The sequence below is a fragment of the Chlorocebus sabaeus genome, chromosome 11 (genome assembly GCF_047675955.1).
Source record: "Chlorocebus sabaeus isolate Y175 chromosome 11, mChlSab1.0.hap1, whole genome shotgun sequence".
NCBI lineage: Eukaryota > Metazoa > Chordata > Mammalia > Primates > Cercopithecidae > Chlorocebus > Chlorocebus sabaeus.
In genome coordinates, this window is record NC_132914.1 from 59,312,489 (window position 1) to 59,337,830 (window position 25,342).

The 25,342-nt window shown below is 35.1% G+C and overlaps 1 protein-coding gene across 2 annotated transcripts in view; it reads right to left on the minus strand.

The window, feature by feature from the left end:
• Positions 1 to 18,008: 18,008 nt before the first annotated feature.
• The window catches only part of TAFA2 (TAFA chemokine like family member 2), a 516,821-nt gene continuing 509,487 nt past the window's right edge, over positions 18,009 to 25,342 (minus strand). For both annotated transcript variants that reach the window (XR_499238.3, XM_008003869.3), the window contains one exon: positions 18,009 to 20,172. Coding sequence is in view for 1 of the 2 variants with exons in the window: in XM_008003869.3 (XP_008002060.1) it covers positions 20,161 to 20,172 (12 nt within the window). In the remaining variant the exon portion in view is untranslated. The remainder of the gene's footprint in view (positions 20,173 to 25,342) is intronic.

The window sequence follows — 25,342 nt, forward strand, 5'->3', positions numbered from 1 at the left end:
ATTTATAAGAAAAAAAAAAAAAACACTAAAAAGTGGGCAAAGGACATGAACAGACACTTCTTAAAAGAAGACATTCATGCAGCCAACAAATATAAAAAAAAGCTCAACATCACTGATCATTAGAGAAATGCAAATCAAAATTACAATGAGATACCATTTCACCTCATGCAGAATGGTGATTATTAAGAAGTCAAGAAATAACAAATGCTGGCAAGCTTGTGGAGAAATAGAAACATGGTTACACTGTTGGTGGGAATGTAAATTAGGCAACTACTTTTCATTTTAGCTATATTAATTGTTGTGTAGTAATATCTCACTGTTTTTTGATTTGCATTTCCCTAGTGGCTAATGATTTTGAACATGTTTTCATCCACTTATTTACCATATTTATATTCTACTCAGTGAAATATTTGTTCACGTGTCTTCTGTCCATTTTCTACTTGAATTGCTTGGTTTTTAACTGTTGATTTTTGAGAGTTCTTTATATATTCTAGACATTAGTTCTTTATTGGACATGTGGTTCAAAAATATTTTCTCCAAGTCTGTAGCTTGTCTTTTCAACCTTTTCATATAGTTTTTCACAAAGCAAAAATTTTTAATTTTGATGAGGTCCAAGTTAGCATTTTTTCCTTTTATGAATCATGTTTTAGTCTCAAGCCAAAAAAGTATGTGCCTGCATTTATATCCCAAATATTTTCTTCTATAGTTTTCTAAAAGTTTTACAGGTTTACATCTTACATTTAGGTCCATAATCTGTTTTGAGTTAGCTTTTGTATAAGTGGAAAATTTAGGTTAAGATTTTCTGTTTGTCTGTTTTGCGTATGAATATCCAAATGCCCCAAGACCATTTGTTGAAAGGTTGATTTATATTTTGAAAAATCCATTCTGACTATTGTGTGGAGAATAGAGTGTAGGAATAGGAATAGGCTGATTAGTTAAGAAACTTTTTCATTTTTATAGGTAAGAGATTATGGTGAATAGGACTGAGGTGATAGGAGAGGAAAGAGGGAAAACTAAATGCAGAGTATTTGGAGCTATAGAGTTAATAATACTTGCTGATGAATTCGATGTGCAGGTAAGAAAAGAAGAACAGAATCAAAGATGATTCTAAGTTTTTAACATGAAAACCTGAGCATATGGTGATTATATTTACAAAATTAGTGGAAACTGAAAGAAGGCTTGGAGGTTGAGACAGAATCAAAAGTTCTGTTTTGTCCATATTCTGTTAGACATCTGAGTGGAGATGTCAAGTAGGTTGCTGGAGTAATGTGATTGGCATTCAAGGGTAAGATCAGGTTGAAGATACACATTTGGGGAGTCATCAGCATGGATGACATTACTTAGAGAGAAAGTCTAAATAGAGAAGAGAAAATCTGCAATTATTATTTTGGATCAAGAAATATTTATATATGTATAGATTTCCTAAAAGTGAACAAGTTAACTGAAAATCTAACTTTAAATGTTTATACTTGATATGAATCTGTGATTAGAACATGTTAATATATTTTACTGCATACATTTACTATTTAAAATATTAAGGATCTAACTGAAATGATAACAGAACTCAAGTTAGAACCTTGTGCCTCATTGCACCTATAATAAAAGAATCCAGGGAAATAAAAGGCCTCAGCTTGTCATCAATAATAGTTTGTCTTTCAAGGATAGCCTCCATGAAATAAGCAAAATATATTGAAACAAATTACCACTGGCCAAACACTCTAAGTTTCTTTTACCTCAATAACTAGGATTCTAAGTGAAAGCAACCCTCAAAATTCTAGTAAACTCTCACATTTTCTCCATTCCAAAAAAATCCTGAGTGGATTAGTTCTGGATATAGCAAAAGATTCAATTCTGTTTTGTAGTGGATCAAGGCTTATTTCTGGGAATCCTTAGTCGAAGATACCGGTGGATTCCTATAGACTAACAGAAAGTTGGTTCAAGAATGACTAAGCAATTGAAACTGAAGAAGAGTTTACCTAAACATATTGATGTGACTACACAGAGAGCTCTATAATGAGCACCAACTATTGCAAAAAATGTACAAAAGACCATAGCATTTTAAATGTAGATTTGTAGAGTATAGGCTTGTATAAATATTAACTGAGAGTCATAAACTGAGACATGGAAAATGCTAGTAAAACTAATCTCTTTACTTTCTTTTAAAAGCAAACCAAAATCCCTCTGTTTGGGCTAGATGCTGTAAAATTATGCTGTTAGGTGGTTGAAGGAAAATTACAAAACATAATAGAAAGTACTGTACACGTACTTTGGAGTTTGAGAAGCCTTAGATTTGACATTCAGCTTTTTTTGTATACATTTTGTAGCTCTGAGATAGTTACTTACATGCCTGAATCAATTTTCCCTGTAAATTCACAATGATTATGCATATTCCCATATGAATTTAGAAAGTATAAAATGAAATTAAATAAATTAAGTGTCTGGTATTATAGTAGGTGTGTCTTAAAATACAATACACTTTTAAAATTTCTCTTTTACTTCTATCTGCTCTCTCAAAAAGTATTACTTCTTTACAAAAGAAGTGTAATTCAGAGAAAAAATTAGTTATCAGATGCATAAGTATAAGAAAGGAGACTATTTAATGAATTTATATCTCCATTTCACATAAATTATCTCTCAGAATTAATGAAAGAACTCATAGATGACAGCACCAAATGATAATTAGCATTTGAATGATAATCATTGAGGAATCATGGTTAATGTAGATCGGGGATAATAAAGGTAGTTCCCATTTCCAAAGATTGAAAGAATAATTAGGGTTGGATCATGATACAAAGAGTTGTTGTATCTATGTCTGGGTTACACAATAATTCTGAGAAATAGAATTTCTTTGACCATGGTGTTAACACATCTACAGTGCAGGGCTAAGCCACATACTTTAAACAAAAGACATGTAAACCTCCATATGGTAGTCTGTTCAAAGTCTATGAAGATTTCATCTACTAATAATAGTAGGTGGGAACATTTATTTAGGAATAATGAACTGGATGTGAAAGAACCTGGGCTTGTGAAAGCATCCTGTGTGTTATCATCGTTGTGCAAATATGCAAAGATGACTTCCAGTCAGCATTAGGGAGCACATGATTATCCACTTGTTGTGTTGGACGTTGCTCATTTCTTCTTTTATTTTTTTTCTAGTCCATAGGAGACATGATCTAGATAAATAAACTGCATTGATCTACATATAAAGTTCTTCCTAAGAATCTGGCCTTTAACCTTGACCTTATTAGTGCAGCACTCAAATCAATTGACCTAGGAAATTACAGGCATCATTGCATATTGCTCACAGGATTTACAGCATTTTCCTATACAGGGCTGTAGGAAACTCCATGATTGATATCACGTTACTACTCATGAGCAAGACTCTAGCCAGATGTTAGGGATTTGAATCTTCCTTCATCACTTACTAGCTGTGTGACCTATGCAAACTGCTTAACTGCTGATTGCCTCAATTTCCCCATCAGTAAAATGCAGACAATAAGAGTACCTACTTCATGAAGTTCATGAGTAAAAATTTGTAGACAATTTAAAACCATACATTACACCTCCAAATAAATGCTTGTGAAATAAATATTTAATTAAAATAAGACTGTTAACTGACTTAGAGCTGGACTTTTGAAGAAAGCCAGTTTCATTTATAATTGGGAATGAAAGATCAAATATAATCTATTCAATGGTTAGAATAGCATAAAAGTGTCAGAGACATATACTATTTACTCATATCTATGAATGTTTAAAAGAAAATGTGTCCATAATTATAATATAAAAAATTTGTAAGAGCCACAGTATAGTATAGTGTGACCTTGTTTTAATTAACAATGTAATGTTAGAGCTTAATAACTGTCTCTCACTGATAGAAAATGTGATGTAGATTTCACAAAGAGCATCAAGAGCCATGTGTCTTCTCTGTCACATTGAAATAATGGTAACAATGTTAGAACACATTTGTCTAGCATTATAACTTTGCAGAAACCAACTGATCTTTCACTTAATCTTTATAATGGTCCTTGGTGGTAGATAGTGATGAAGCGGGAGACAACCAAATGCTTAGGCAAATAGGGAACGGTCCCCAGAGAACCTCTGACCCACTCAGGTCATTATGCACAGGGGAATTGCCTAAACATGCCCATGGTGCAAAATTCCATTCCTTAACATATCTGCAGTAAGGGAAATAAATCAGTGTGGAGTGGCTCAGACTAAGGACCCACATATGCACTGGAAGAATGGGGTGGAGCCACTGGGAATTAACTCCCTATGCAGGGGAGGAGCCTGGCCTCTTCAACTTGTGTATGGTGGCCTGGTATTCAATTTGTGAGGTGGAAACTTGCATGCAGGACCCCTCTCTTTGTTGAGAGCTTTCCTTTCACTTAATAAATCCTGCCTTCTTCACTTTTCCTTGTGTCCATGTACCTAGTTTTCCTTGGTTGTGAGACAATGGCCACAGGCATGCTCACATGACAGATGGGTTAATGGCAGCTCCCTGCCCCACCCTCCTTCCCAGCAGGGGAGCATAGCCATGTCTGCCAAACGTGCATGTGGTACCCAATGGCCACACAGGGCAGGACTGAGCCACAGCCACTGTCCAGGCCCCAGGATGGCCTTGGGCCAGGCTCCATGCAGCCAGCTGGCCCATGTTCCCCACCATGCATTCACGGAGTCTTCCCATTCACTATCCCCCAGCTGAGGCATCCAATTCGGTTGGATAGCAATTAAAAGTTTCTCTCCCTGTTGTAAAAATCCATTTGCATAGGAATAAGAGGTTTCTCCCCCCAGGCATCTTCTCCACCAGCACTTACATTGTTTTTATTTCTCCACCCTGTCAGGAGTTAACTTTTATGCTAGAGAATTTCTCTTGAAAGGTGTCGTCTTAGACCAGTATCCCAATTCACAGGACACCATTTTTCTCTTCCTTATTTGAAAAGGACCCAATCCCACAGCTTCACCTTAGCACTTGGCTTATTGATAAGGAGTCAACAGCCAGTCTGGTGAGGGACACCTGGGACTTCAGTCCATGCACCCCCCAGGGCAGTTCGTTATTCCCAAACTCAATTCCAAGATTTGGGTCAAAGCCCTAGGAAAGAAAACTGGACCTGAGGGATCCAGAGGCAGATGACAATGAAGGATAAAAGGTACAGTGCAGGTGAGCATGACGAATTCTTGCCAATTAAGCCAAGCCTCCTGTTTCATGGATAGAGGTCATGTTAGTAACCATGGCTTAAATGAAGTGCAGGGAACTCAAAGGCTACTGACAGCAGGGACAAAGTCAGTGCATGAGTCAAAATGGATAATCCCACCCACTAGGCCCCGTTAGCATGGGTGACAGCTGCATTGGTACCCACGGGTGGCACCCTGTCAAGATCTCTGGGACCTGGGGATATAAGGACAGGAGAAGAAAAGAGGGTTTTTTCCTTCTTTCCTTCATGAACTGTGGTATTTTCTAGGAAGAGAAAGGAACCAGGGACACCTTGCTCCCCTCTTTCTAGATGAGGGGCCATTAATCTTCAGTCTTTACCCCTTTCAAATGCATCCTGAAATCTGGGACTCCTTTGAAAACAAACATCTTCTTTTTTCCTTTTTCCTCCTCTGTCCTCTCTTTACAGATGGGTAATTGTGTCCCCGTACTACAGGACACTCCCCTTGGATGCATTCTTCACACTGAGAAAAGTTAACTTCCCAAACATTAAACTGGTTGGTCTTAAGCTGTAGCCAACATGGTGTGCATTGCATGTCTTAATTGAGGCTTGTTGGTGTCATTTGTTGAGGTTGCTTTTGATCAAGTTCAAAAGCCAAAAGTATTGGCCACTTGGGATGGCTAAAGTCAAGTAATAAGGGATTTAAAGGGATTTTTTAAAAGAGTGCTCAGCTTAATTAAAAGTGGATATCCAAATTATAGGTATATTTTAAAGATCTTTATGTTTTTTCTCTTCTTGGACTTTGTTTTGCTGGAAAAAGTTGTTTTGTTTTGTTTTTTCCTCAGTCAACTGAATTACTTTTCTCCACCTTGTCTTGCCACTCTTAATGCACCCATGAGAGGCCCTAAGGTAATTTCTGATGGCCTGACACTCCTTGGGAAAAACAGAAAAGGTACCACAGATTCCATTTTGGGAGAAACATCTATTTTCCTTATTGAACTCCAGGAGTTAGAGGTGAATAAGTCCCTCTCAAAATCTGTTTTTATCTTCCAGCTATACCTGTTTATTAGGCCCTAGAAACTACATGTTTTCCTAGCCCTGCTCTTAAAGGGCAACACCCAGAGGCCAATAAGCTAATTAGAAGACTACCAAACTAAAAATATTATAACTACTGGATCTTCTTCTATTTGTGTAGTTATATATGTGTTGTGTGTGATGTCTATAAAAAATGAGCTCTAATTAACTGGCTTAAAGAAAAATATTTTTCTGAAGGAAAAGTAAAAGCTGTAATGCCTTTCAGTTCATGTGACTTTAATCTTTGAGAAATAAAAAGTCTTAAAGATTGTTGGTAAAACACAGATGTCATTAAAATGTAAATAGGTAGTCTAAATTATGCAAGTTAGATACAAGGTTTGCTAAATGTTTTAAGATTGTAAACTGCTTCTTTGGTCTTTGAAAACTGTTTGACTCGCCTACCTCACAACTTGGTAAGGCTTGAGGACATATGGAATTAACCACACCCTTAACTATGGTTGTAGGAGTCAAACTTTACTAATGCATAGTGTATAATTAAAACAACTTACTAGATTTTACATTAAAATTAAAAATTTTCATGAGGTACTATTATAACATGTAATTCAGACCACTGAAAATAGATTTACAAGCCAGGTATGTAAGAAAATTAAAATGTGATTTTTAGTAAAAGATTATATAAAGGCATGGAAATGTAAATTTTTGCCTAGGATTAAAAGTTTGTTTTGAATTACATAAGATAAAACTAAAAGTTTAAACAAGTTGTGGAAGGTTTCTAAAAATTTAATCTTGTAAAAAGAAATTCTGTGTGGACATTGGCTAAAGTTAAAAAGGATATTATTTTTCTGTGAACTGAACATTGGAATAAAAGCACAGCAGGTTTTTCTTAGAGAACTGATCTGCTCTTTCACAAAAATTTATAAAGGGTTAGAAAAGGTTTATAAGAATATCATCTCATGGTCAAATTGGTTAAGATTAAATAGAATTTTCTATAAGGTTTCATAAAAAAGTTGGAGTTGACATTAATAATAAACTAACGCAAGGGTGAAATTTGACTTTCTCTCCATTGTACAAGATTTTCATGTAATAGTAAAGGATAATGAAAATATTTCACTTGCCTGGCAGATAGACTGCCAAGGAAAACAAAAAGAAGACAGGAGACAAATTGTTTGAAAAGCTGTCTTCCCTCGTAATGAGTAAAGGTTTTTGGCCTTGTTTTAAAATTTCTGAGTCATCATTTTGGCAAAATAAATAACATGGTAATCTGGAATTATATTTCATAATATCAAGTGTTTTATACCTCAGACATATTTAACGGGCTTCCAAAAATCAAACTTCAGTTTCAAGTTTGTCTTTCCTGAGCCCTAGCTTTTGAATGCTATAGAGGGCCCCTAGAGCATCCAGAAGAGAAGTAAACAGGATTATCTGAGATGTTTGGGTACATGGGATTGCCAAAATCATTTTTAATCTTCTTCAGATTATATTTTAGTGAATAATGTTATGTTTCAAAATTATATGGGATTTCTAAAACTCTCATGTCTGAGTATATGCTATTAATCGTAATTAAGGTTGTTAAGTTGTTGTAAACCACATAACCAAATTTCTTTGTCAATTGTGTTTCTAACTGTAACTACCCTGGACATTTTGTTATTCGCAGATAATTGTTTTCTTGTTTTAATTCTCTTCAAAAGATGGTTTATAATCATCTATAGAACTTTGACAGGTGCTCTCAAGTGCAGCTTTCTGATAACTTTGGAGATTGTGGCTTTGGAATAAAGAAAAAAACGTAGAGGACTCATAAAGAGCTGAAATGTTCCTGAATATCAAGCAGAATAATAATGAAATTGATGGAATTAATAAACAACTGAAGTAATCTTTTTTTAACTTTTGCTTAAAACATTGCTGATCCTCGTTTTGTTTTTTGGAGTGAAGGACATTTTTATGTTGAGCTACTTACAGTCTTTAATAATTGAGTAAGGTAAACTCTGTGAACAAAATTTGGAGCATGTTTGTCTCTCTGCCTGATTCTTCTAGAATCTGTAGACTGTCTTTGAGTATTCTTCACTTATAGCAATATGATTATTTGTACAAGTGCAATAAGAGTCTATTTTCTTTTTCAACAGGATGCAATTGGAGAAACTGGTTGCTTTACCAAGGCTTTGACTGGAAGGGTATGCTTCATTTTAAGGAATCAATTTTGACTTGCAGAGCTGATAAAAGCCCTCTGGGAAAACGGGCCTCATACCTTGTCTACACTGTCCCTGTGCAGAGTTCCTAACCTATGATGAATAAAGAATGCCACTTTCTAACAGGACCAGGAACCCCATGTTCTTGGAACTTCAAGAAGAGAGGAATTCACCCAACTCATAGTATTTGAGGGTACAAACCCATGGTTGGGCTTGGCTTTAAAAAGTCCTACATGAGATTCCTTGTGGAACAGTTTTATCAAAGTGAATTTTAAAAGCCTATATAAAAATAATTATTCTTGATGCACTTCATGCAAATAATCAGGCCAAGTATAAGACTAAAGTATATTTTGCAAACAACGCAGTCCTATTATGATTTGTTTTTAACAAAAATGAGGACTAGAGGGAGAAATTATGTTTCAAAACTTGTCATACATTTGTCATTAAATTCTAGACTCATTAGTTGTTTTTAAGTTTTTCGCCTACATTTTATACTAACCCTGCTTATTCCCATGAACCAACTAGCTATCTCCATCTGCAGCTCAGAAGAAACAAAAAGGGATGGGTAATATAAAAATCTGAATCAATATTCTAGTTCTGGGCAATTATCTTGCAAATCCTCCCAGGTGATAGGAATAAATAGGGTGCCCATAATCCAGAGGTTTATTTGTTTGGGAAAATAGGACAAAGGGAACTAGCCAAAGTCAAACTCCATGCACCCAAATCTCAGTAGGCATAACTATAGCCACCAGTTATCTGGTCTTGTAGGCATCCTCTAGATTTTTTAGCTGTCCTTACCCCCTCCTTGTTTAGTTTTGATCCTTGTCTTCTAATAATTTAGTTTGTCTCTTCTTGCCTTCTGGCCATCGAACTCCAAATGGTCATGTAACCACAGCTTCAAATGATGGCCCCCTTTTTTACCAGGGATCCTTAGATAGGCCTCTGATAGATATCTGACTGCCATTTTCTCAAAACAGTGTCCCTTGTCAGTAGCAAGTGGTCAGGATCAGTCTTCCTCCTTTTCCTTATCTTTATTCTAATGGTAGTTAAATGTACTTCTTTAGAGGAGGGAATGATAGAGGTAGGAGATAGCCAAATGCCTAAACAAATAGGGAATGGTCCCCGGAAAACCTCCAATCCACTGATGTCATTGTGAACAGGGGCTTGCCTAAACATGTCCACAGTGAAAAATTCCATCCCTTAACACATGTGCAGTAAGGGAAATCAGTCAATGTGCAGTGATTCAGACTAACGGCCCGCATGCCCACTGGAAGAATGAGGTGGAGCCACCATCATTCCTTATGCAGGGGAGGAGCCTGGCCTCTTCAATTTGTGTGTAGTAGCCTGGTATTAATTTGTGAGGTGAAAACTTACATGCAGGACCCCTCTCTTTGTTGGGAGCTTTCCTTTTGCTTATAAATTCTGCCCTCCTTACCTTTCAGTGTGTCCATGTGCCTATTTTTTCCTCATTGTGAGACAAGAATCCAGATTTAGCTGAACTAAGGAACAAAAATCCTACATCGATAGAAGAGATACTATTATTTATAATTCACAGATGAGAAAACTAAGGCCCAAAGAATTTAAGTAATTTGTGTGCCTAGGGTCACCATGTATCAGTTCAGGGCTCACGTCTCCTAAAGTGCCTTCAAATAGTGCCTAAATCACGAGTCAAAACTTCTGTCATTCTCATTCTCTGCATTCCTTTGAAAGAAAGCAGGAAGCAAATACCTCTTTCAAAATGAGGAAGCTCAGAAGTCTTCTGTTTACAGTCATGCAAGATGGGCACCATACAACTCTAGTTAGTGTCATGCACATAATGGCCTCTGTAAACAGTGCTTCCTGGGTTTTTGTACAGGGCACATCCTGCACATCCACATGAGCAATATATGAAGCAACTACTTTTACTCATCCAAATGCCTAAGTCAGAAGCAGGAAGCAGCAGCAGCAACAGAATTGACATCCTGATTTCCATTTCATCGTGTGGTTTCACAGTAAAGAAAGGAAAAAAAGAGGAAATCAAACAAAAGTAACTTTTAGAGAAAATCTGTCACTCAGGTTAAATTTTCTCTTACTTGAAATTCACCCTGTGTATATTCAATTGAATAGAATGACATTTGATTGAACTGACTGGGAAAGAAACTGACAAGATACATCCGGATTCAGGCTCTCAAATTTGGTTTATTGTTTAGTGCAGCAACCCCTGAAATTAAATGAACACATACAGGAGACTCATCATAATGCTATCTGTGGAATCCTGTTATAGGGAGACAGTGCTATTACAAAGTCCTCCCACAGTTAAACTCCCAAGATGGACTTGATATTCTGCAAAATAGCACAATGGATTTAAGTGAGACTGGAGCTTACTTTTTCCCATTTTTTTTTACTTAAATTAGAAATCTTGTAATTGGATTTTTAAAAAGCTCCTTGTGAGGTAATTATGTGTAATCTATTTTCAAGTATTCTTTCTGAGTAAACCTGTAAGAGATGGAAAGAGATATCTCATACCTTTCCTTTCTTAACTGCCACACAGTTCTCTTTGAAACTAGTTCCAATAATGAGTCATTTAAAATAGAAAATGGGCCTTTTTAGCTTTTGAAAACTTAATGGGAATCACGAGACAAGAAAAGGGGGCCTAATGTTTAGCCAGAGGTAAAATGTAGAGGGTTAAATGAGTTTCACATAGTATCATTAGAAATGCTATCAGAAATAATTAAGCCAACAAAATCTTAAGCATCTATTAGTGTTTAGACATAATGACAACATACATATGTAGCTGTCACAACAAAACAGAAAATAATTTAAAAAATTAATTTTGTAAGAGTTATCACAGAAGCAATTCACACACACACAAAAGCATTGAATATAAAAGGTGACCACAGCTGGGGGCATTTATAGTAAAATACTTGAAATGACTGACAGTGAAATAGCACTGAAATCGATTATTTGTGTACTCCAGAAGAAAACATTTTAAAATGTAATTTGAGTGTTTCCTAATGCTTTCAAAGTAGAAAAGAAAATGTTTTCCATAAGAGTTTACTAACATACACTGACAACAGTGATTAGATAATATCCTTCTGCCATTTAACAATGCAGAAATTATGAGGAGTCATTTAATTCCTCAGATTATTTAGCTATGACACTTTTGATGTACAGTACAAGAGATTTAACTATCAGCCAGAAAACAAAAAGATTAACGCGACATTTGCACAGCAAATCACAATCACCATCATGCTCCATTTGCCAGACTATTCTCCAACAGCTGATATTCAGCATCTCTGAGTAAGGATAAATTAGTCAATCGGCAAAAATCAAACTCAGGTACTACCAAGTGTGTCTATGTAGTGTATATTAAATCCTGCAATGATTCCTCTAATAAGCAATGTCTTGGTTGCTTGCTGCATCCCAGGCACTATTACACAACAAGATAACTGAGAGGAAGAGATTAGGCTTGCAGAAGTTAGAAAGACATCTAACAAATAAGCAATTACAAAGGAAAGCAACAGGAGTGTGGCAGCTAAGTCTGTCTATGGGCGTCAGGAGAGACTTGGCAGAGGCAGGCACTGTGAAAGAAAGCCATGGCATATTTTTCTCTGTCTCAAATCATTTCACCAAAAAAAGAGGATTTGGAAATGGATTCCAGATAATCACCTCATTGGCAACTTTAAATCTATGTAAAATATTTTCAATTCAAACTATTAAATGTCAGTCTCTCATACACACACACACACACACACACACACATATATATGAATATATATTGAGATTAAATATTTAATACCACTTACTCTTTGTTGAACCCTGATTTAAGTCCCTTTGGGGAGTTCGGCTTTGGGAAAACTTTCCTTCAAAACAATCTCACCAACAGTAATCTTGTAATAACATCTCAATGTTCATTCACTTAATGTTATGGTGGAAATATTAATTACTCAAGAGATTTTGATAATTTAACTTTAATTATATGAATAGAGAAAGGCAAGGGGAAGAAGGGGTAAAGTCCAACCTCAGAGACAAATGAGAGGTTTATAGGAGAACAGTGCATTTAAAGAACTATATAAAAGGACTTAGGTGTGATGGGTTAGTAGCACAGGCACAATGTATATGAAGAAGTGGACAGAGGCAAGATAATGGAATGCCATTTATGTTTGATACAGAGTATAGGTTTCATATAAGGACAATGGGGAGCCATGAAAGAATTTTAAATTGATGTATATAAAAATCACATTAGGCCTGAGAACATTTTTCAGATAAAAAAGCAAATTATGTATTTAAAGGGAATGAAACTAACATAAAATCACTACTGGTAAGTAATTGGAAAAAAAATCCAATTCTTCATCTTTTTCAATATCTAAGCTTGCAGTGTGACTTTGCAGCAACTTCCATTAAGAAGTGGAGTCTCTCCACTTCAGGAATATGAGCTGGCCCTGCTTTAAAAGATAGAATGTGGCCAAAGTAATGGTGTGCCAGTTCTGAACCTGAACCTCCTGGTATTCATTTTGTCAGAACCCTGCTTTTGCTATGAGAACATGCCATACTAGCTTGCTGGAGGATCAGACGCCACTTGGTTCTCAAGCCAAGTTGTTCCAGCTAAGACCATCCTAGACCAGTTTTCAGCCAGATACTCTCAATACATTTGAGAAAATCTAGACAAACTCAGCAGAAGTGCCTGCACAACCACAGATTCGAATACATACAGGAGTGAGTCCAGCCAAGACTAGCAGACCCTCCTAGCTGACCCACAAACTGGGGAGCAATCATAGATGCTTATTGTTTTATGCCATCATGTTTTGGGGTGGCATGTTTCTTAGCAGTAGGTAACTGCTATACCACCTTAACAAATCTTCCCTGATCCATTATGGGTAAACACAAAGATAGAAAATTGTACTTCCAAATGAAAATCAAATATAAACCCTTAGAATATAAACCAATTGGCGTCTTTCTTCTGAAAAAATACTCAGGCAATACTGAGGTTCCTAATTATTAATATGATCTACCCTTATCAAAACAGTAAGCTTCTTTTTGGAGCATATTCCTCCCTATTCTTCACAATCTCCCCATTTCACTTTCAGCCAATTCTCTCTCCAGTGCTGCCATGCAGTTCCAGTGCTTCATGGAATTTTTCTGAAGATTCTTAAGCTAAGTTGCTAAAAATTCAGTTTATTACCCCTCCCAGAAGTGTTATCATTCGAAAGAAAGGTAAACCTTACCACTTATATTTTATTCACAGTATCTAAAACAGTTTTTGGTGCAGAGTAGAAACACAAAAATATTTGCTAATGAATTAATGTATCTTTCTCCCTTATTACTCTTCCCTGTTAAAACTGCTCTCCACTTTCAAAACTATTTCTAGTCTCTTTACCCCTCCCTAGATTCATAAACATTAATCTATTTTACTTGCCCTCTGAGTCATGCTAAACCCTATATAGTATACTAGAGCATGCTATAGCATGTATACTAACTCTCTACCTTTTACCACTACGGATGTGAAAATCCTGGGTCTGCTACTGACTATATGTGACACTAGGGAAATTACCTATCCTTTCTATGCCCCAATTTTCTTATTACAAAATGGTAATAAAAATATTGCCTGTCTCGAGTAAGAGTAAATTAAATAATATATGTAAAATACATAGAAAGAACTTGTGACAGAGTTAAGTACTCAAAAGAGGCTAGCCATTTTTTAAATCTTGCCTATCTTCTTACAAAGATGATGCCAGCTATTCATTTTCACCCTTACTCTGTCCAGATTGCAACACTGATGGACAGTGACACATCTCTACCCATTAAATGCTCTATATTGTGCCTTTACTATCTTCTGAGCTCTCAATATCCAGAATCACCAAAGTTTGTTTCTGATATTTTCTGCTCTCATTGGGAAGAGCAGAAAACCCAGGTCTATCCCTTCTAAGCTCAACAGATAAATCTTGTCTTCTGAAGACCTGTGTATGTCATTCTCTCAGCCCACAGGCCCTTAAGCACTATTTCCCTTGGCCCCACTTTTGAATTTCTCTCTAGTTTCTCTCATCCTTGTTCATTTATCTCATTGAACAGAAGTATATATTCCTTCTCACACCAACACTTCCATTTAATATTCCCATCGTCACCTATTTCTTCTTCCTCCAGGATGTTGATCTATTCCCTTTTTAAATCAATTTATCTTTCTCCACTGACTGTTTGCCCTTGGCCAATAAACTCTTCTGGCCTCTCCTGCCAGAAAAATATTTTCACTTAGTCTGCCACTAAGAGTACTCGTTTGCTTTCCTTTCAGCTCCACAATTCTTACAAATAGGTGATTTAAATATAACACCTGCACACCTTTCTCTCTTATTTAGCACATGTACCACCTGGCCCCAAACCCTTTTATGTCATATATGATACGAATATATTATTTTCCATTAATATGATTTTTATGCAATGGAAAAGCAAACAAAACTGTCATATCTTTTGCAATGAAAGACCCACCATTTAATAAACAGTTACCATTAGATTCTGTGCTAAGCTCCTTGAATGTATTAACTCATTGAATCTTCACAACAATCCTATAAGGTAGAAAATGAAAGCATTTCCATTTTAAAATCAATAAGGATGCTGAACTTAATTTTTTCTCATTTATCTGTTTATGATCTTGGAGCTACAACTTAACTAAACGTCAGTAGCTCAGGCACAAACTTAATCACCTATGTGCTAATCATTACTCTGATGATTGCTCTTTGACTCATGAGCTATCATACTATGAACACTGCTCTGTTGAAAGTCACTAAAGGCCTAACTTAACGTGCTTCTTCCCTGTTCTAACCCCATAAGATTTCCTACGGAACTTCTTCCTTATTCTGCATATATTACGTATTGCTTTCCATCTAAATATAGATACCCCTTCCTTCATGGATTACTGTATTTTACTCCTACACTTTTTATCTGTTTTTCCCTGCCTCCTCTTTTGCAGAATAGACACACATACTGTTATTTCTCTCATATTAAGAAAGTTACATTCTTTTTAAATTCTGCTTCATTGGTATAGCCACTACCTTACTTTTCTTTTTCACTTCCCATTGAAAAAGAAGTCTATATGTGCTAGTTCCACTTGCAAATTTCCCATTCACTCCCCAACCCACTGAATCTCAATTCTACAAGCATTCTATTGAAACTGCTCTTTCCAAGGCCAACAATAATCTCTAATTACAAATCCAATAAAACCTGTTCAGTTCTTATCTAACATGATCTGTCTAAATGTTTCATTGGCACTTTAAACTCAATAGACTTAAAAAATGAACTCATTGTTTTCGCCACCTGCCTCTCACCCTGCTTTAGCTCCAAGTTTTTCTCTCATGTTTAGCTTAATTTCTATTATTCCATTTTAGTAGGCTCAGGACCTCCTGTAGTTTTCTTCTTCATCTTCATTTCATTCACCAATCATTTCACCTATCTCATTTCAACCTTGGCAAAAACCTTCATTAGAGGCTCTTAATTCTGGATGCATGCTAGAATCACCTGGGGAACTATTTTAGAAATACCTATGCACAGACCCTAATCCCAGACCAATTTAGAGAATCTCAGAGAGTTAGTTGGGCATAGACATTTTTTAAGGCTTCTCAAGTAATTGAAATTGCAACCAGGATTGAGAGTCATGTTTCACATTTTCATCAGTCATATAGTCCAAACTCAGATTCTCAACAGCTCTCTCCTAGATTATTTTAATCCTTTCTAATTTCTTTGCATGCCCACAACCTCTCTTCTTTGAGATTTTCAAACACATTTTTGCTAAAATCTGTAAAACACAGCTTTACGGAACATGCATTGCCCTGCCATGTTCACATAACTTCTAGAATAAAATTTAATTGCTTTGCATAACAAATAAGCTAATCCAGGAAAATGCTTAAGGTATAGCACAGATCATTTAGCAACTTGCAATATATTGGAGAAAAACAAATACAAAAAATCAAAATAAATACAAAATTCTCATAAATCTTCTATGTACCCACTTTCCCATTGGTTAGCATAGTGCCATAAAAACAGAGGGCATGGAGAAAATATCTCTTGAAATAATTTGAAAGACCATTTTTAAGACTAAGCTTCAGTTAACCCCAAAATTCAATCTAGATAAACATGCTTGTGCCTAGTAGGAATTCAATAATTGTCAGTTAATTGTCATATAATTGTACTACTTTTCCCAAACTCACGCAGTGCAAATCAAAGAGAAAGAAATCTGCAAGAAATCTAAATATATTTATTTCAATGTTTTCTTCCCAAAGCATTATATATACAAAACAAGGACAGAAAGGAAGGGAGGGAGTGAGGGAAGGAGGGAAGGAAAGGTAGGAAGGAAAAAAGAAAGACCCTTACTTTGATAGAAATAGTAACGTTCTACCATGAGTGCTCTATTTGGGTAGCAGGGACAGAAGATACTCAGTATATGCCTCTCTCAACTTTTCACTTTCTCTAAGCATTGTGTCTGGTATTATCCTAATTATGCCCATCAAATTAGTGAGTCAAAGTGAGAAAGGGTTGGATAATGAACAAATCAATTTGATTTCTTTGTTTCTTTGCATATATTGCCCTTTCATATGGATGCATTATCTATGAATTGAGAAAATGATAAAAACTTTGAAAAGATCAAGTCTCAATCACTCAATTAATTACTATGCTATTAACAATTATTATCGAAAGTCACAGTTGAATAGTATAGCATTGGTTGTAAATAGTGCAAGTATTGTTGAGGGAAATAAGAACAAAATAAAAATTTCTTTTTATTTTAATCATAGATGCAAATTCTCAGATATCCTTCTACCCATTAATAACAATAGTATATTTGGAATCACTTATAGTACATGCTGATGTTAAAACTGGAAGTTTCTATTGTGTTAAGGCAACAAGAGTATATAAAAAATAAAGTAAAATAAAGCTATAGGATATTATTCCAAAAGTAGAGGACTTCAAAAGAATTATCACAAATCAGTCACTCATTGGACCATACTCTCACACTGTAATCTCATCCATGTTCCAGGATATTACAACGGATGGATACCAAGATAAGGATTACACACACACACACACACACACACACACACACACACACACACACACTCATGTGACAACTGGTGAGATCTGAATTCGGTCTGTATTGAGTTAATAGTATTACATCAATGTCAATTTCCTGGTTTTGACAATGTTATATGATTTTGTCAAATGTTGTCACTGGGTAAGATGGGGAAAGTTTTCAAAGAAACCCTCTGTGCTCTTTCTTGTAGCTTCCTGTGAGTCTTAATCTACTTAAAAATAAAAAGTTTAAAAAATTTTTTAAAGGTTATAGTCATATTTGTGATTTTAATATCTTAATACATATTTTGAAAGATAACTAGGTCATTATCTTTAACAATTTTCATAAAATACATTTTACATATTGCTAGAAAATTATGCCAGTTGTACTCACAGTCAAAATGGGCAAGTAGCACAAGTGTTAAGCATATCTATTTCAATTGTATACTAGCAAAGAAGCATTCGTATATTGGAACCTTGTGTAAATGGCAAGATTTGCCATGGATCTTTATTTAAAAAAAGATTGAAAAACTTATGTCATCTTCCCCAGGAATTCAGAGTTTTCCCTGGATAATAACTGAAATGCTTTTAAAATAAAACACAGAAAACAGATCTATAAATGTAATTTATGAAAGACAGTCCATTTTATATCCCAATTTTATTCACCTTTTCTGAATAGTCACAACATTAATCTACTGGGGATAATCTAGTTAGCATATTTGAAATTCCACGTATTTTTTTCTATTATATGCATGTATTACACTTGTATATAATACAGAGTTTCCAGTGTTGATTTAAAGAACATAGTTTAAAAATGAGAAGCATGATCTATAATCTCAAATCTCAAACAAACCTAGGACAAATTCATAATTTCCAAAAAGTATAGCTTTTCACTTGGTTACAAAGAAATTAATGATATTCTAATTGATACAAAAATTCCAGGACAACCGTTTTTTTATATATATAATTTTATATAGTCTTAAGCCATTGTGAAAATCCACTCAAAGCCATCTAATTCATTTTATGCATGATTAAAATGGAGGCAGAAAGTCATTTCATTCCATGAACTTATGAGACAGTGGATTTTAGTTCAATGGGAGATGTATACTTTTCAGATTTTATTTTTAACCAATTTTATATTTTTAGTTGCTCTTCCTAGGAAAGTGTCTGAGTAGTGTATTGGTCTTTGAATATTGTCACAAACTAATAGACCAAAGTTCCCCAGGATATATGGGCCTCCATCTTGGAAACCAACATATGTCTAACTGACCATACCAGTGAGTTTTTAGAATACAAGATATTTCCATACCTTCTTCCATACCACCTTCCATGATGGAAATTCTAAAACGACAATTTATGAAGCATCTTCTGAGTAGTCTAAAATGAGTAAAACACAGAAATCCCTCTCTTTGCATTCCTTCAAACTATAGGTTTACACAATATTGTTATCGAATGGCTACACAATTTTCTTTCTTCCCTCCCTTCATATCACAAATGAAATAAAACAAATGTAGTATAAAATTATACATTCTATAACTTAGGGAAAAAAAAGTACATACATGTTTAAGGCCTTTAAATATTTATGACTTTCCTGTAGAACCAAAACCACAAATGTTAAAATGGCTACAAAAATGTCACAAAATATTGGCCTAACAAATTGTTTGAATAGGAAAACTGTAAGCAAATATTTATAAATTTGAGACTGAGGAAAAGGAACAATTTCTTCTATCAACAGATTGAACAAATATATAAGCATTCAAACAGTCATTGGGATCAAGCAAAAGAAAGTCTTTTAAAATGAGATAGGACGGTTTTTTTAAAAAATACTAGAAGAAATCTAAGTGAATAATGTTCAAGCTAAGAAATCAGAAACTCACATGCGTCCCTGTCAATTTTGTTGGAACTGAAGGCTACCCAGTAACTTGACTGCTCACTGCTGATTTCTGTGAAGGGAATAAGTAAACATAAAAAATTAAAGAAAAGTTCACTTAAAAAAAAAAACAGAAAGGGAGAGTGCTCTAGAGGTACAAAGTATTATATAATGAAAATGGTAATCCAGTTCTAAGTACTACATATTAGACAAAGAGCTTCAGGAGGGTGTTGTTAGCCTTAGGGAAATATGTCAGCTTGTCTATACATTCTTATATGATTGATTTATTCAGATAACTATTACTTGCCAATGTTATTACCAATGGATTTATATTTCCATTCCTTTAACAAAAGCAACTTTAAGATGTTAAAACACGTAGGCTTTCCGAGCTCCAAGGTTAGGGTATAAATAAAATTGTCTCAGTCTACACCATGCCAGAGGAAAAGTTCTCAAAGGAAATGTCATTAAAACCATGTGTAGTCCCACTAGCAAATGAACACATCCAGGACAGAAGGACAGTGCACTTGGGATACAGCTTGCAGAAACAAGAAAAGTAGCCACATCTGGAGCCAATAACTCAAAAGGTGACTGTCTCTGACATCACCCTGAAAAAAACAACTCTTCACCAGCTCCGCAGACAGCGACTTCAAATTCTTTTAACAATTTACAAGTGGAACACAGTTCAAATCTGCTGAAATCTTCATGACATAGAAGTTCATGTCTGACTTTTAAAAAGTCTTGATTTCAAGAAGAGGCCATGAAATCCTTTGGAAATAGACTCTTGAGCGCCTCTTTCAAGTGGTATAAAAACCTTCAAGATCACCTCAGGAGTTAAGTTTCTATGCGTATGTTCAATGTCATCAGCCTTGAGGATCACTTGATTTCTCCTGGGTTAATGGGTTACCTACAAAGGAAGAAGAAAATACAATCAACATTTCATAACATACCAGTAATCTTAAAACTAAACACAATTAAAAATTAATTGGTAACTCAAAATGCTGGTGTTTGCTATTCAAATACATTGTTTAATTTTAAAGGACTACCAGATGCAGGTATTTCCACCATATAAAAATATACTTTTTTTCTCATTATCATCTCACAATATTTTTAGAGTCACTTGCACAATTATCCAAATGAATACAACTGTGGCTAGAATTATCCCAACTGGTGATAACAATATCCCTCTTAGACCCAGAGAGTGATTCTGGAATCCTTGTTTTGTTGCATAGGCTTGGTGGCCATAGCCTAAATATCATAAACACATCATACTAGGCCTCAGTGAAGAAAGACATTTGTTCCCAGCAAAATAGCCACATCGTATTCTCAAAAAGCCCTTGGGGATTGACTCCATAAAGTTCATTTTTGAAATAGTTTAAAAATTGAGGGCTTATTTGAGTCAATTATATTTTGAAAAAAAAAATCTGTTTATGGGGGACAAAAATATGTGGGGAGAGAAACAATAAGGAATAAAAAATGCTGTACCAAATGTTAAAGGTGCCCCAAATTTTTCATAAAATTGATAAGAACATACTATTAATGCTATTTTAAGTATCACTCAGAAACATTCATACTAACTTCACACCTACCAAAGTCCAAAGACCATTTGTATACAGGAAAAAAGAATAATAAACAGATAGAATAACTGATACATATATACATACATCTCTATATATGCATAGATACAGAGGAAAACACACGGAGAGAGGGAGAAGGAGAGAGGGAGAGGAGGGAGGGAGAAGGAGGGGAGAGGAAAAAAGATTTCGAGAGAGAGGGAGAGGATAGAGGGAGAAAGAGGGGAGAGGAAAAGAGATGATTGACACAGCAGAAATCTCTTGATCAAGATTTCTGCTGTGTCAATAAATTCCTAATTCTACTCTCATATCAGGCAGGATATTTAGAGAGTTACCTAACAGGTCTTTTCTAGGAATGGCTAAAACGAAAAGTGATTTTAAAAAATTATTGTTGAAACTTTGATTTTATTCTATTAAGTGACATTGTTACTTGTCCTTTGAAAAACATTACAAAAGTCTTTGGTTTCATTGTTTTCTGATCAATTATTTAAAAAATGAATACATTAAACAAAATAATAAGCTAGTTCTAGACTTTGCTATGGCTAGTCTCAAATTATACTACCAAAGGGAGATGCCACAGAAGGCAAAAATGTGTTTTCATGTATGGAGGCAGTCATCTTATTTCTGTCTCAGTGGTCTGCTAGCACTGCCGAGGAAGGAGTTCTTTGCCTATGTATCTGAAGTATCTTACTCCCCAACCATGGAAGAAGTTGAACCGAGGATGGAGGGTTGGAAACACATGAAGAGCCTACTGAATCTCTGAGACTCTGGGAGCAGGAGATATCTCAGGCGTAGCAGTGATCTCATTATCAATTATCAATTATCAATCTGCCTGCCATTCAGGAGTCATCATATACAATTTCTGTGAAGGACTTCCAAATTGAGTATGAACGTGGACCATATTTTCAAAACTAATGCTGAAAAGACAAGAAAAGAGAGAGGAAGATGTATGTGTTTGTGTAAAAGATGGAGAGAGGAAATTGAGAGAGAATAAATGGTTTAGTCTCTGCTGCGGCTCCGTGTAGCCAAATGGAGAAACATGGCGGAAATGAACTGGATGAACATGGTGCCATGACTCTATGATAGCAAGACACATGTCCTCTTGATCCACTTCAAGCTCAGGTTCTAAGTAATCTATTAGTGAGTGTAATAGATGCATTCCTATATCTTCATTTCAAGCTAAATAAATATTTGACTCTACTGGTTTATATAAAGTAGAGAAATGATCCTCTCAACTATTTATATATTAAAACTTTACTCATATAATTTTGAAAATAAATATCTAAATTAAAAGTATAGTACAAAAGGCTTATGAAACTAAAACAAATCTTTCTCCATTTTTGTAGAGAAAAATATATATATATATACACACACATAAACATATAAACACATATAAATAAGGAGGTTACCCATATCCTCAAAAACATCATAAACATACATTTTTATGATGATATCTTTCTATCAGCTAACATAATTGCTAGAGAAACAAAATTTAAACATGACTAAAAGAAGTAATTGTCTAAATACACATGGATTACAGCATAATTAAAGCAACCTATTCTCACACCTAACTTTTACACAATATTCCTGGATTACTAATTTTAAAAATATCCTAGCATATATTATGAGATGAATAATATGATATAAATCATTTCTAATATTAGATGAAAGTGTATAATCTAATACTTGATTTTTTTTTAATTATTTGATTTTGATAGGAGGACACATGGTGGTTCGGCATCAAGAGCTCTGTATTTAGGCCAGAATGGCAGTACTGCCATGAAGATCAAGTATTATAATGTTATTTAACACCTAGTTTTGTCAACACTGAACAACTATAAAAATAAAAGGTCTGGATTTTAGGAGGGATTTTTTTTTTTTTTTTTTTTTTTTTTTGCTTTTGAACGTATAAATCTTTAACAAAAGAGTCACTGAAAGTAGAACGAAAGAATCACACTGTTAAATAAAGTTTAGCCTAAAGCTTCCTCCTTACATATTTTAAGTTTGACCTAAAGCTATCTCTGTACATCATAAACTGTAACCTAAATAGAGGTCTAAACACACTGTAGCCTACTCTTATGCCAATCACCGAGTTTTGGCCAATCAAAGGTAGCGAAACTGTTCAAACTGTGTTCAAATAAGGCAGATGCTGAGCTGTAACCAATCTGGCTGTTTCTATACCTCACTTCTGTTTTCTGTATGTTACTTTCCTTTTTCTGTCTATGAATCTTCTACCACGTGTCTGTGCCGGAGTCTCCGAGCCTACTCTTGGGAGACTGCCTGATTCACAAATTGTTCTTTGCTCAATTTAATTCGGCTAAGGTTTTTCTTTAAACAACACTAACAGACATTCATGCAAGTTTAGAGAACTACATTGAAGGAATTAAAGCCTAACTAATGACTCATCCTTTTCAACACAAAATAAAGATGAACATGCATATCTACCAGCACCCTCCCTGACGATCTCAAGGTTTGCACTAAACAAGATGGGAAAACCAAGGGTTTAAAAATATATAGGAAAATGATTCTAAATATAGGTACATTATCACCAAGTAAAAAAGCTTACTATGCAAGGTCCAAATACTATTTGCAAATAAAATTATTACCTAAAATTAAACAAAAGTATCAACCTTTTATAATTTATATGCTTATTTTAAATAAATCTGAGTGACCCGAGTTTAAATTCTGGCATGCTAGTGGGGGAAACATATTTTAAACGTCATTTTACCTTTTATAGACTCTAAACTGGAACATCTTGATATGCAAGATTTGCTTAAGCAATATTTATACAATCCAACATTTTATAAAGTAAAAGTAATCGCTAATATACCAAATTAAGCATTGCCATATTTTTAGAACTTAAATGACATTCTTTCATTCAAATCGTATTTTTTGGAAGAGGCCAAGCACTAAGTTTTACCTTCTAAGGAAGATTTTTGGCAAGTTTTCAGTAACTAAAAGCAGGAGGTTGCAATAAAATCAGTTTTACAGGACGGGAAATAGCATTTGCTACCATGATTGCACACTATCTTCTTGTTCTGAGGGCAATAGATATAAAATACTGCATGAGGGAGAGAAATGGCCCTACGATTGTTATGGTTATGCCTTGAGCTTCATGAGCTATAATCACTATCTCAGTAAATTTGCCTTTCCAAAGGCAATATTTTACACAGCTGTTCTTTTTTACGCAAATCTTATTTGTGTGTGCCGCATACCAGCCAGTTTGGTAAGTGAAACTACTGGGCTGCTGAACACATATAAAATGCAGAAATTATAATAATAGCTTTTCTGTCACAAGCAGGAAGCTACCCTAGTAGTGGTCAACCAGGATGAAGATGCTAATCTGGTAACATTAAGCAAAAAGTTGTAATTATTTAAGATTCAGGGCACCCACTTATCACAGGCCAACAAAACAATTATAGGGCCCTGATTAGATTTCTAAACAACTCATGCTAAAATCATGTCTTTAAGTCTGTTCAACAATTTAAATTGAGAAAATAAAACCTGGTTAATAACGTATATGATTTAAGTGAAATTTGAAATTAGGTGAACTCAATTATTTATACTGTTTCCATTTTACTGTTTGAGTATTGTGAAATTTCCTCTGCCAATCTTCAAGTTAAAGTAAATTACAAAGTTGGAAGGAAATTCAAGAATCTATTCTGTCCTTTTACAAAATTCTTAAAATTCTTACAATCATTATATTGAAATCTAAAATTCCTTCTTCCCCCTGTTCAAGTCCTGCTGACTAGGTTATCCGCAGGAGATAATACATTATGGTGAGAGGCATAAATACAAATAGCTCAGGCTTTGTTCGGCAGACTGCCCAGGTTCAAATCCTTGCCTTATCACTAACACTATGGGGTTGAATAAATTATTTAAACTCGCTGACCCTTGGCCTCCCTGTGTGTAATATGCTATTGTGATTAAATCAGATAATCCAGACAAAGTGCTTGTCCCAGTAAATGCCTTTTCAATATTAGTAGATGGTAGAAGTAGAAATTTTCAAACAAGATACAAAAGGTGATACATAAGATACCTATTGGAGGGAGGTATTACTTCTTGTTTCTCTAAAATATATTGACTTAATTTTCTGTTGCTTACAGTGAATCATCTTGCAATTATTTCTTTTCTTGATCTTGTTTTGTTAATAAAAAAAGTTAGATATTAAAAATGAAGCACTGGCCAGGCGTGGTGGATCAGGCCTGTAATCCCAGTGCTTGCTGTATGTATGTATGTATGTATATATGTATGTATGTATATATGTATGTATGTATTTATTTGAGACGGAGTCTCGCTCTGTCGACCAGGCTGGAGTGCAGGGGCGCAATCTCGGCTCACTGCAAGCTCCGCCTCCTGGGTTCATGCCATTCTCCTGCCTCAGCCTCCCAAGTAGCTGGGGACTATAAGCACCCACCACCACGCCCGGCTAATTTTTTTGTATTTTTTTTTAGTAGAGACAGGGTTTCACTGTCTTAACCAGGGTGGTCTCAATCTCCTGAC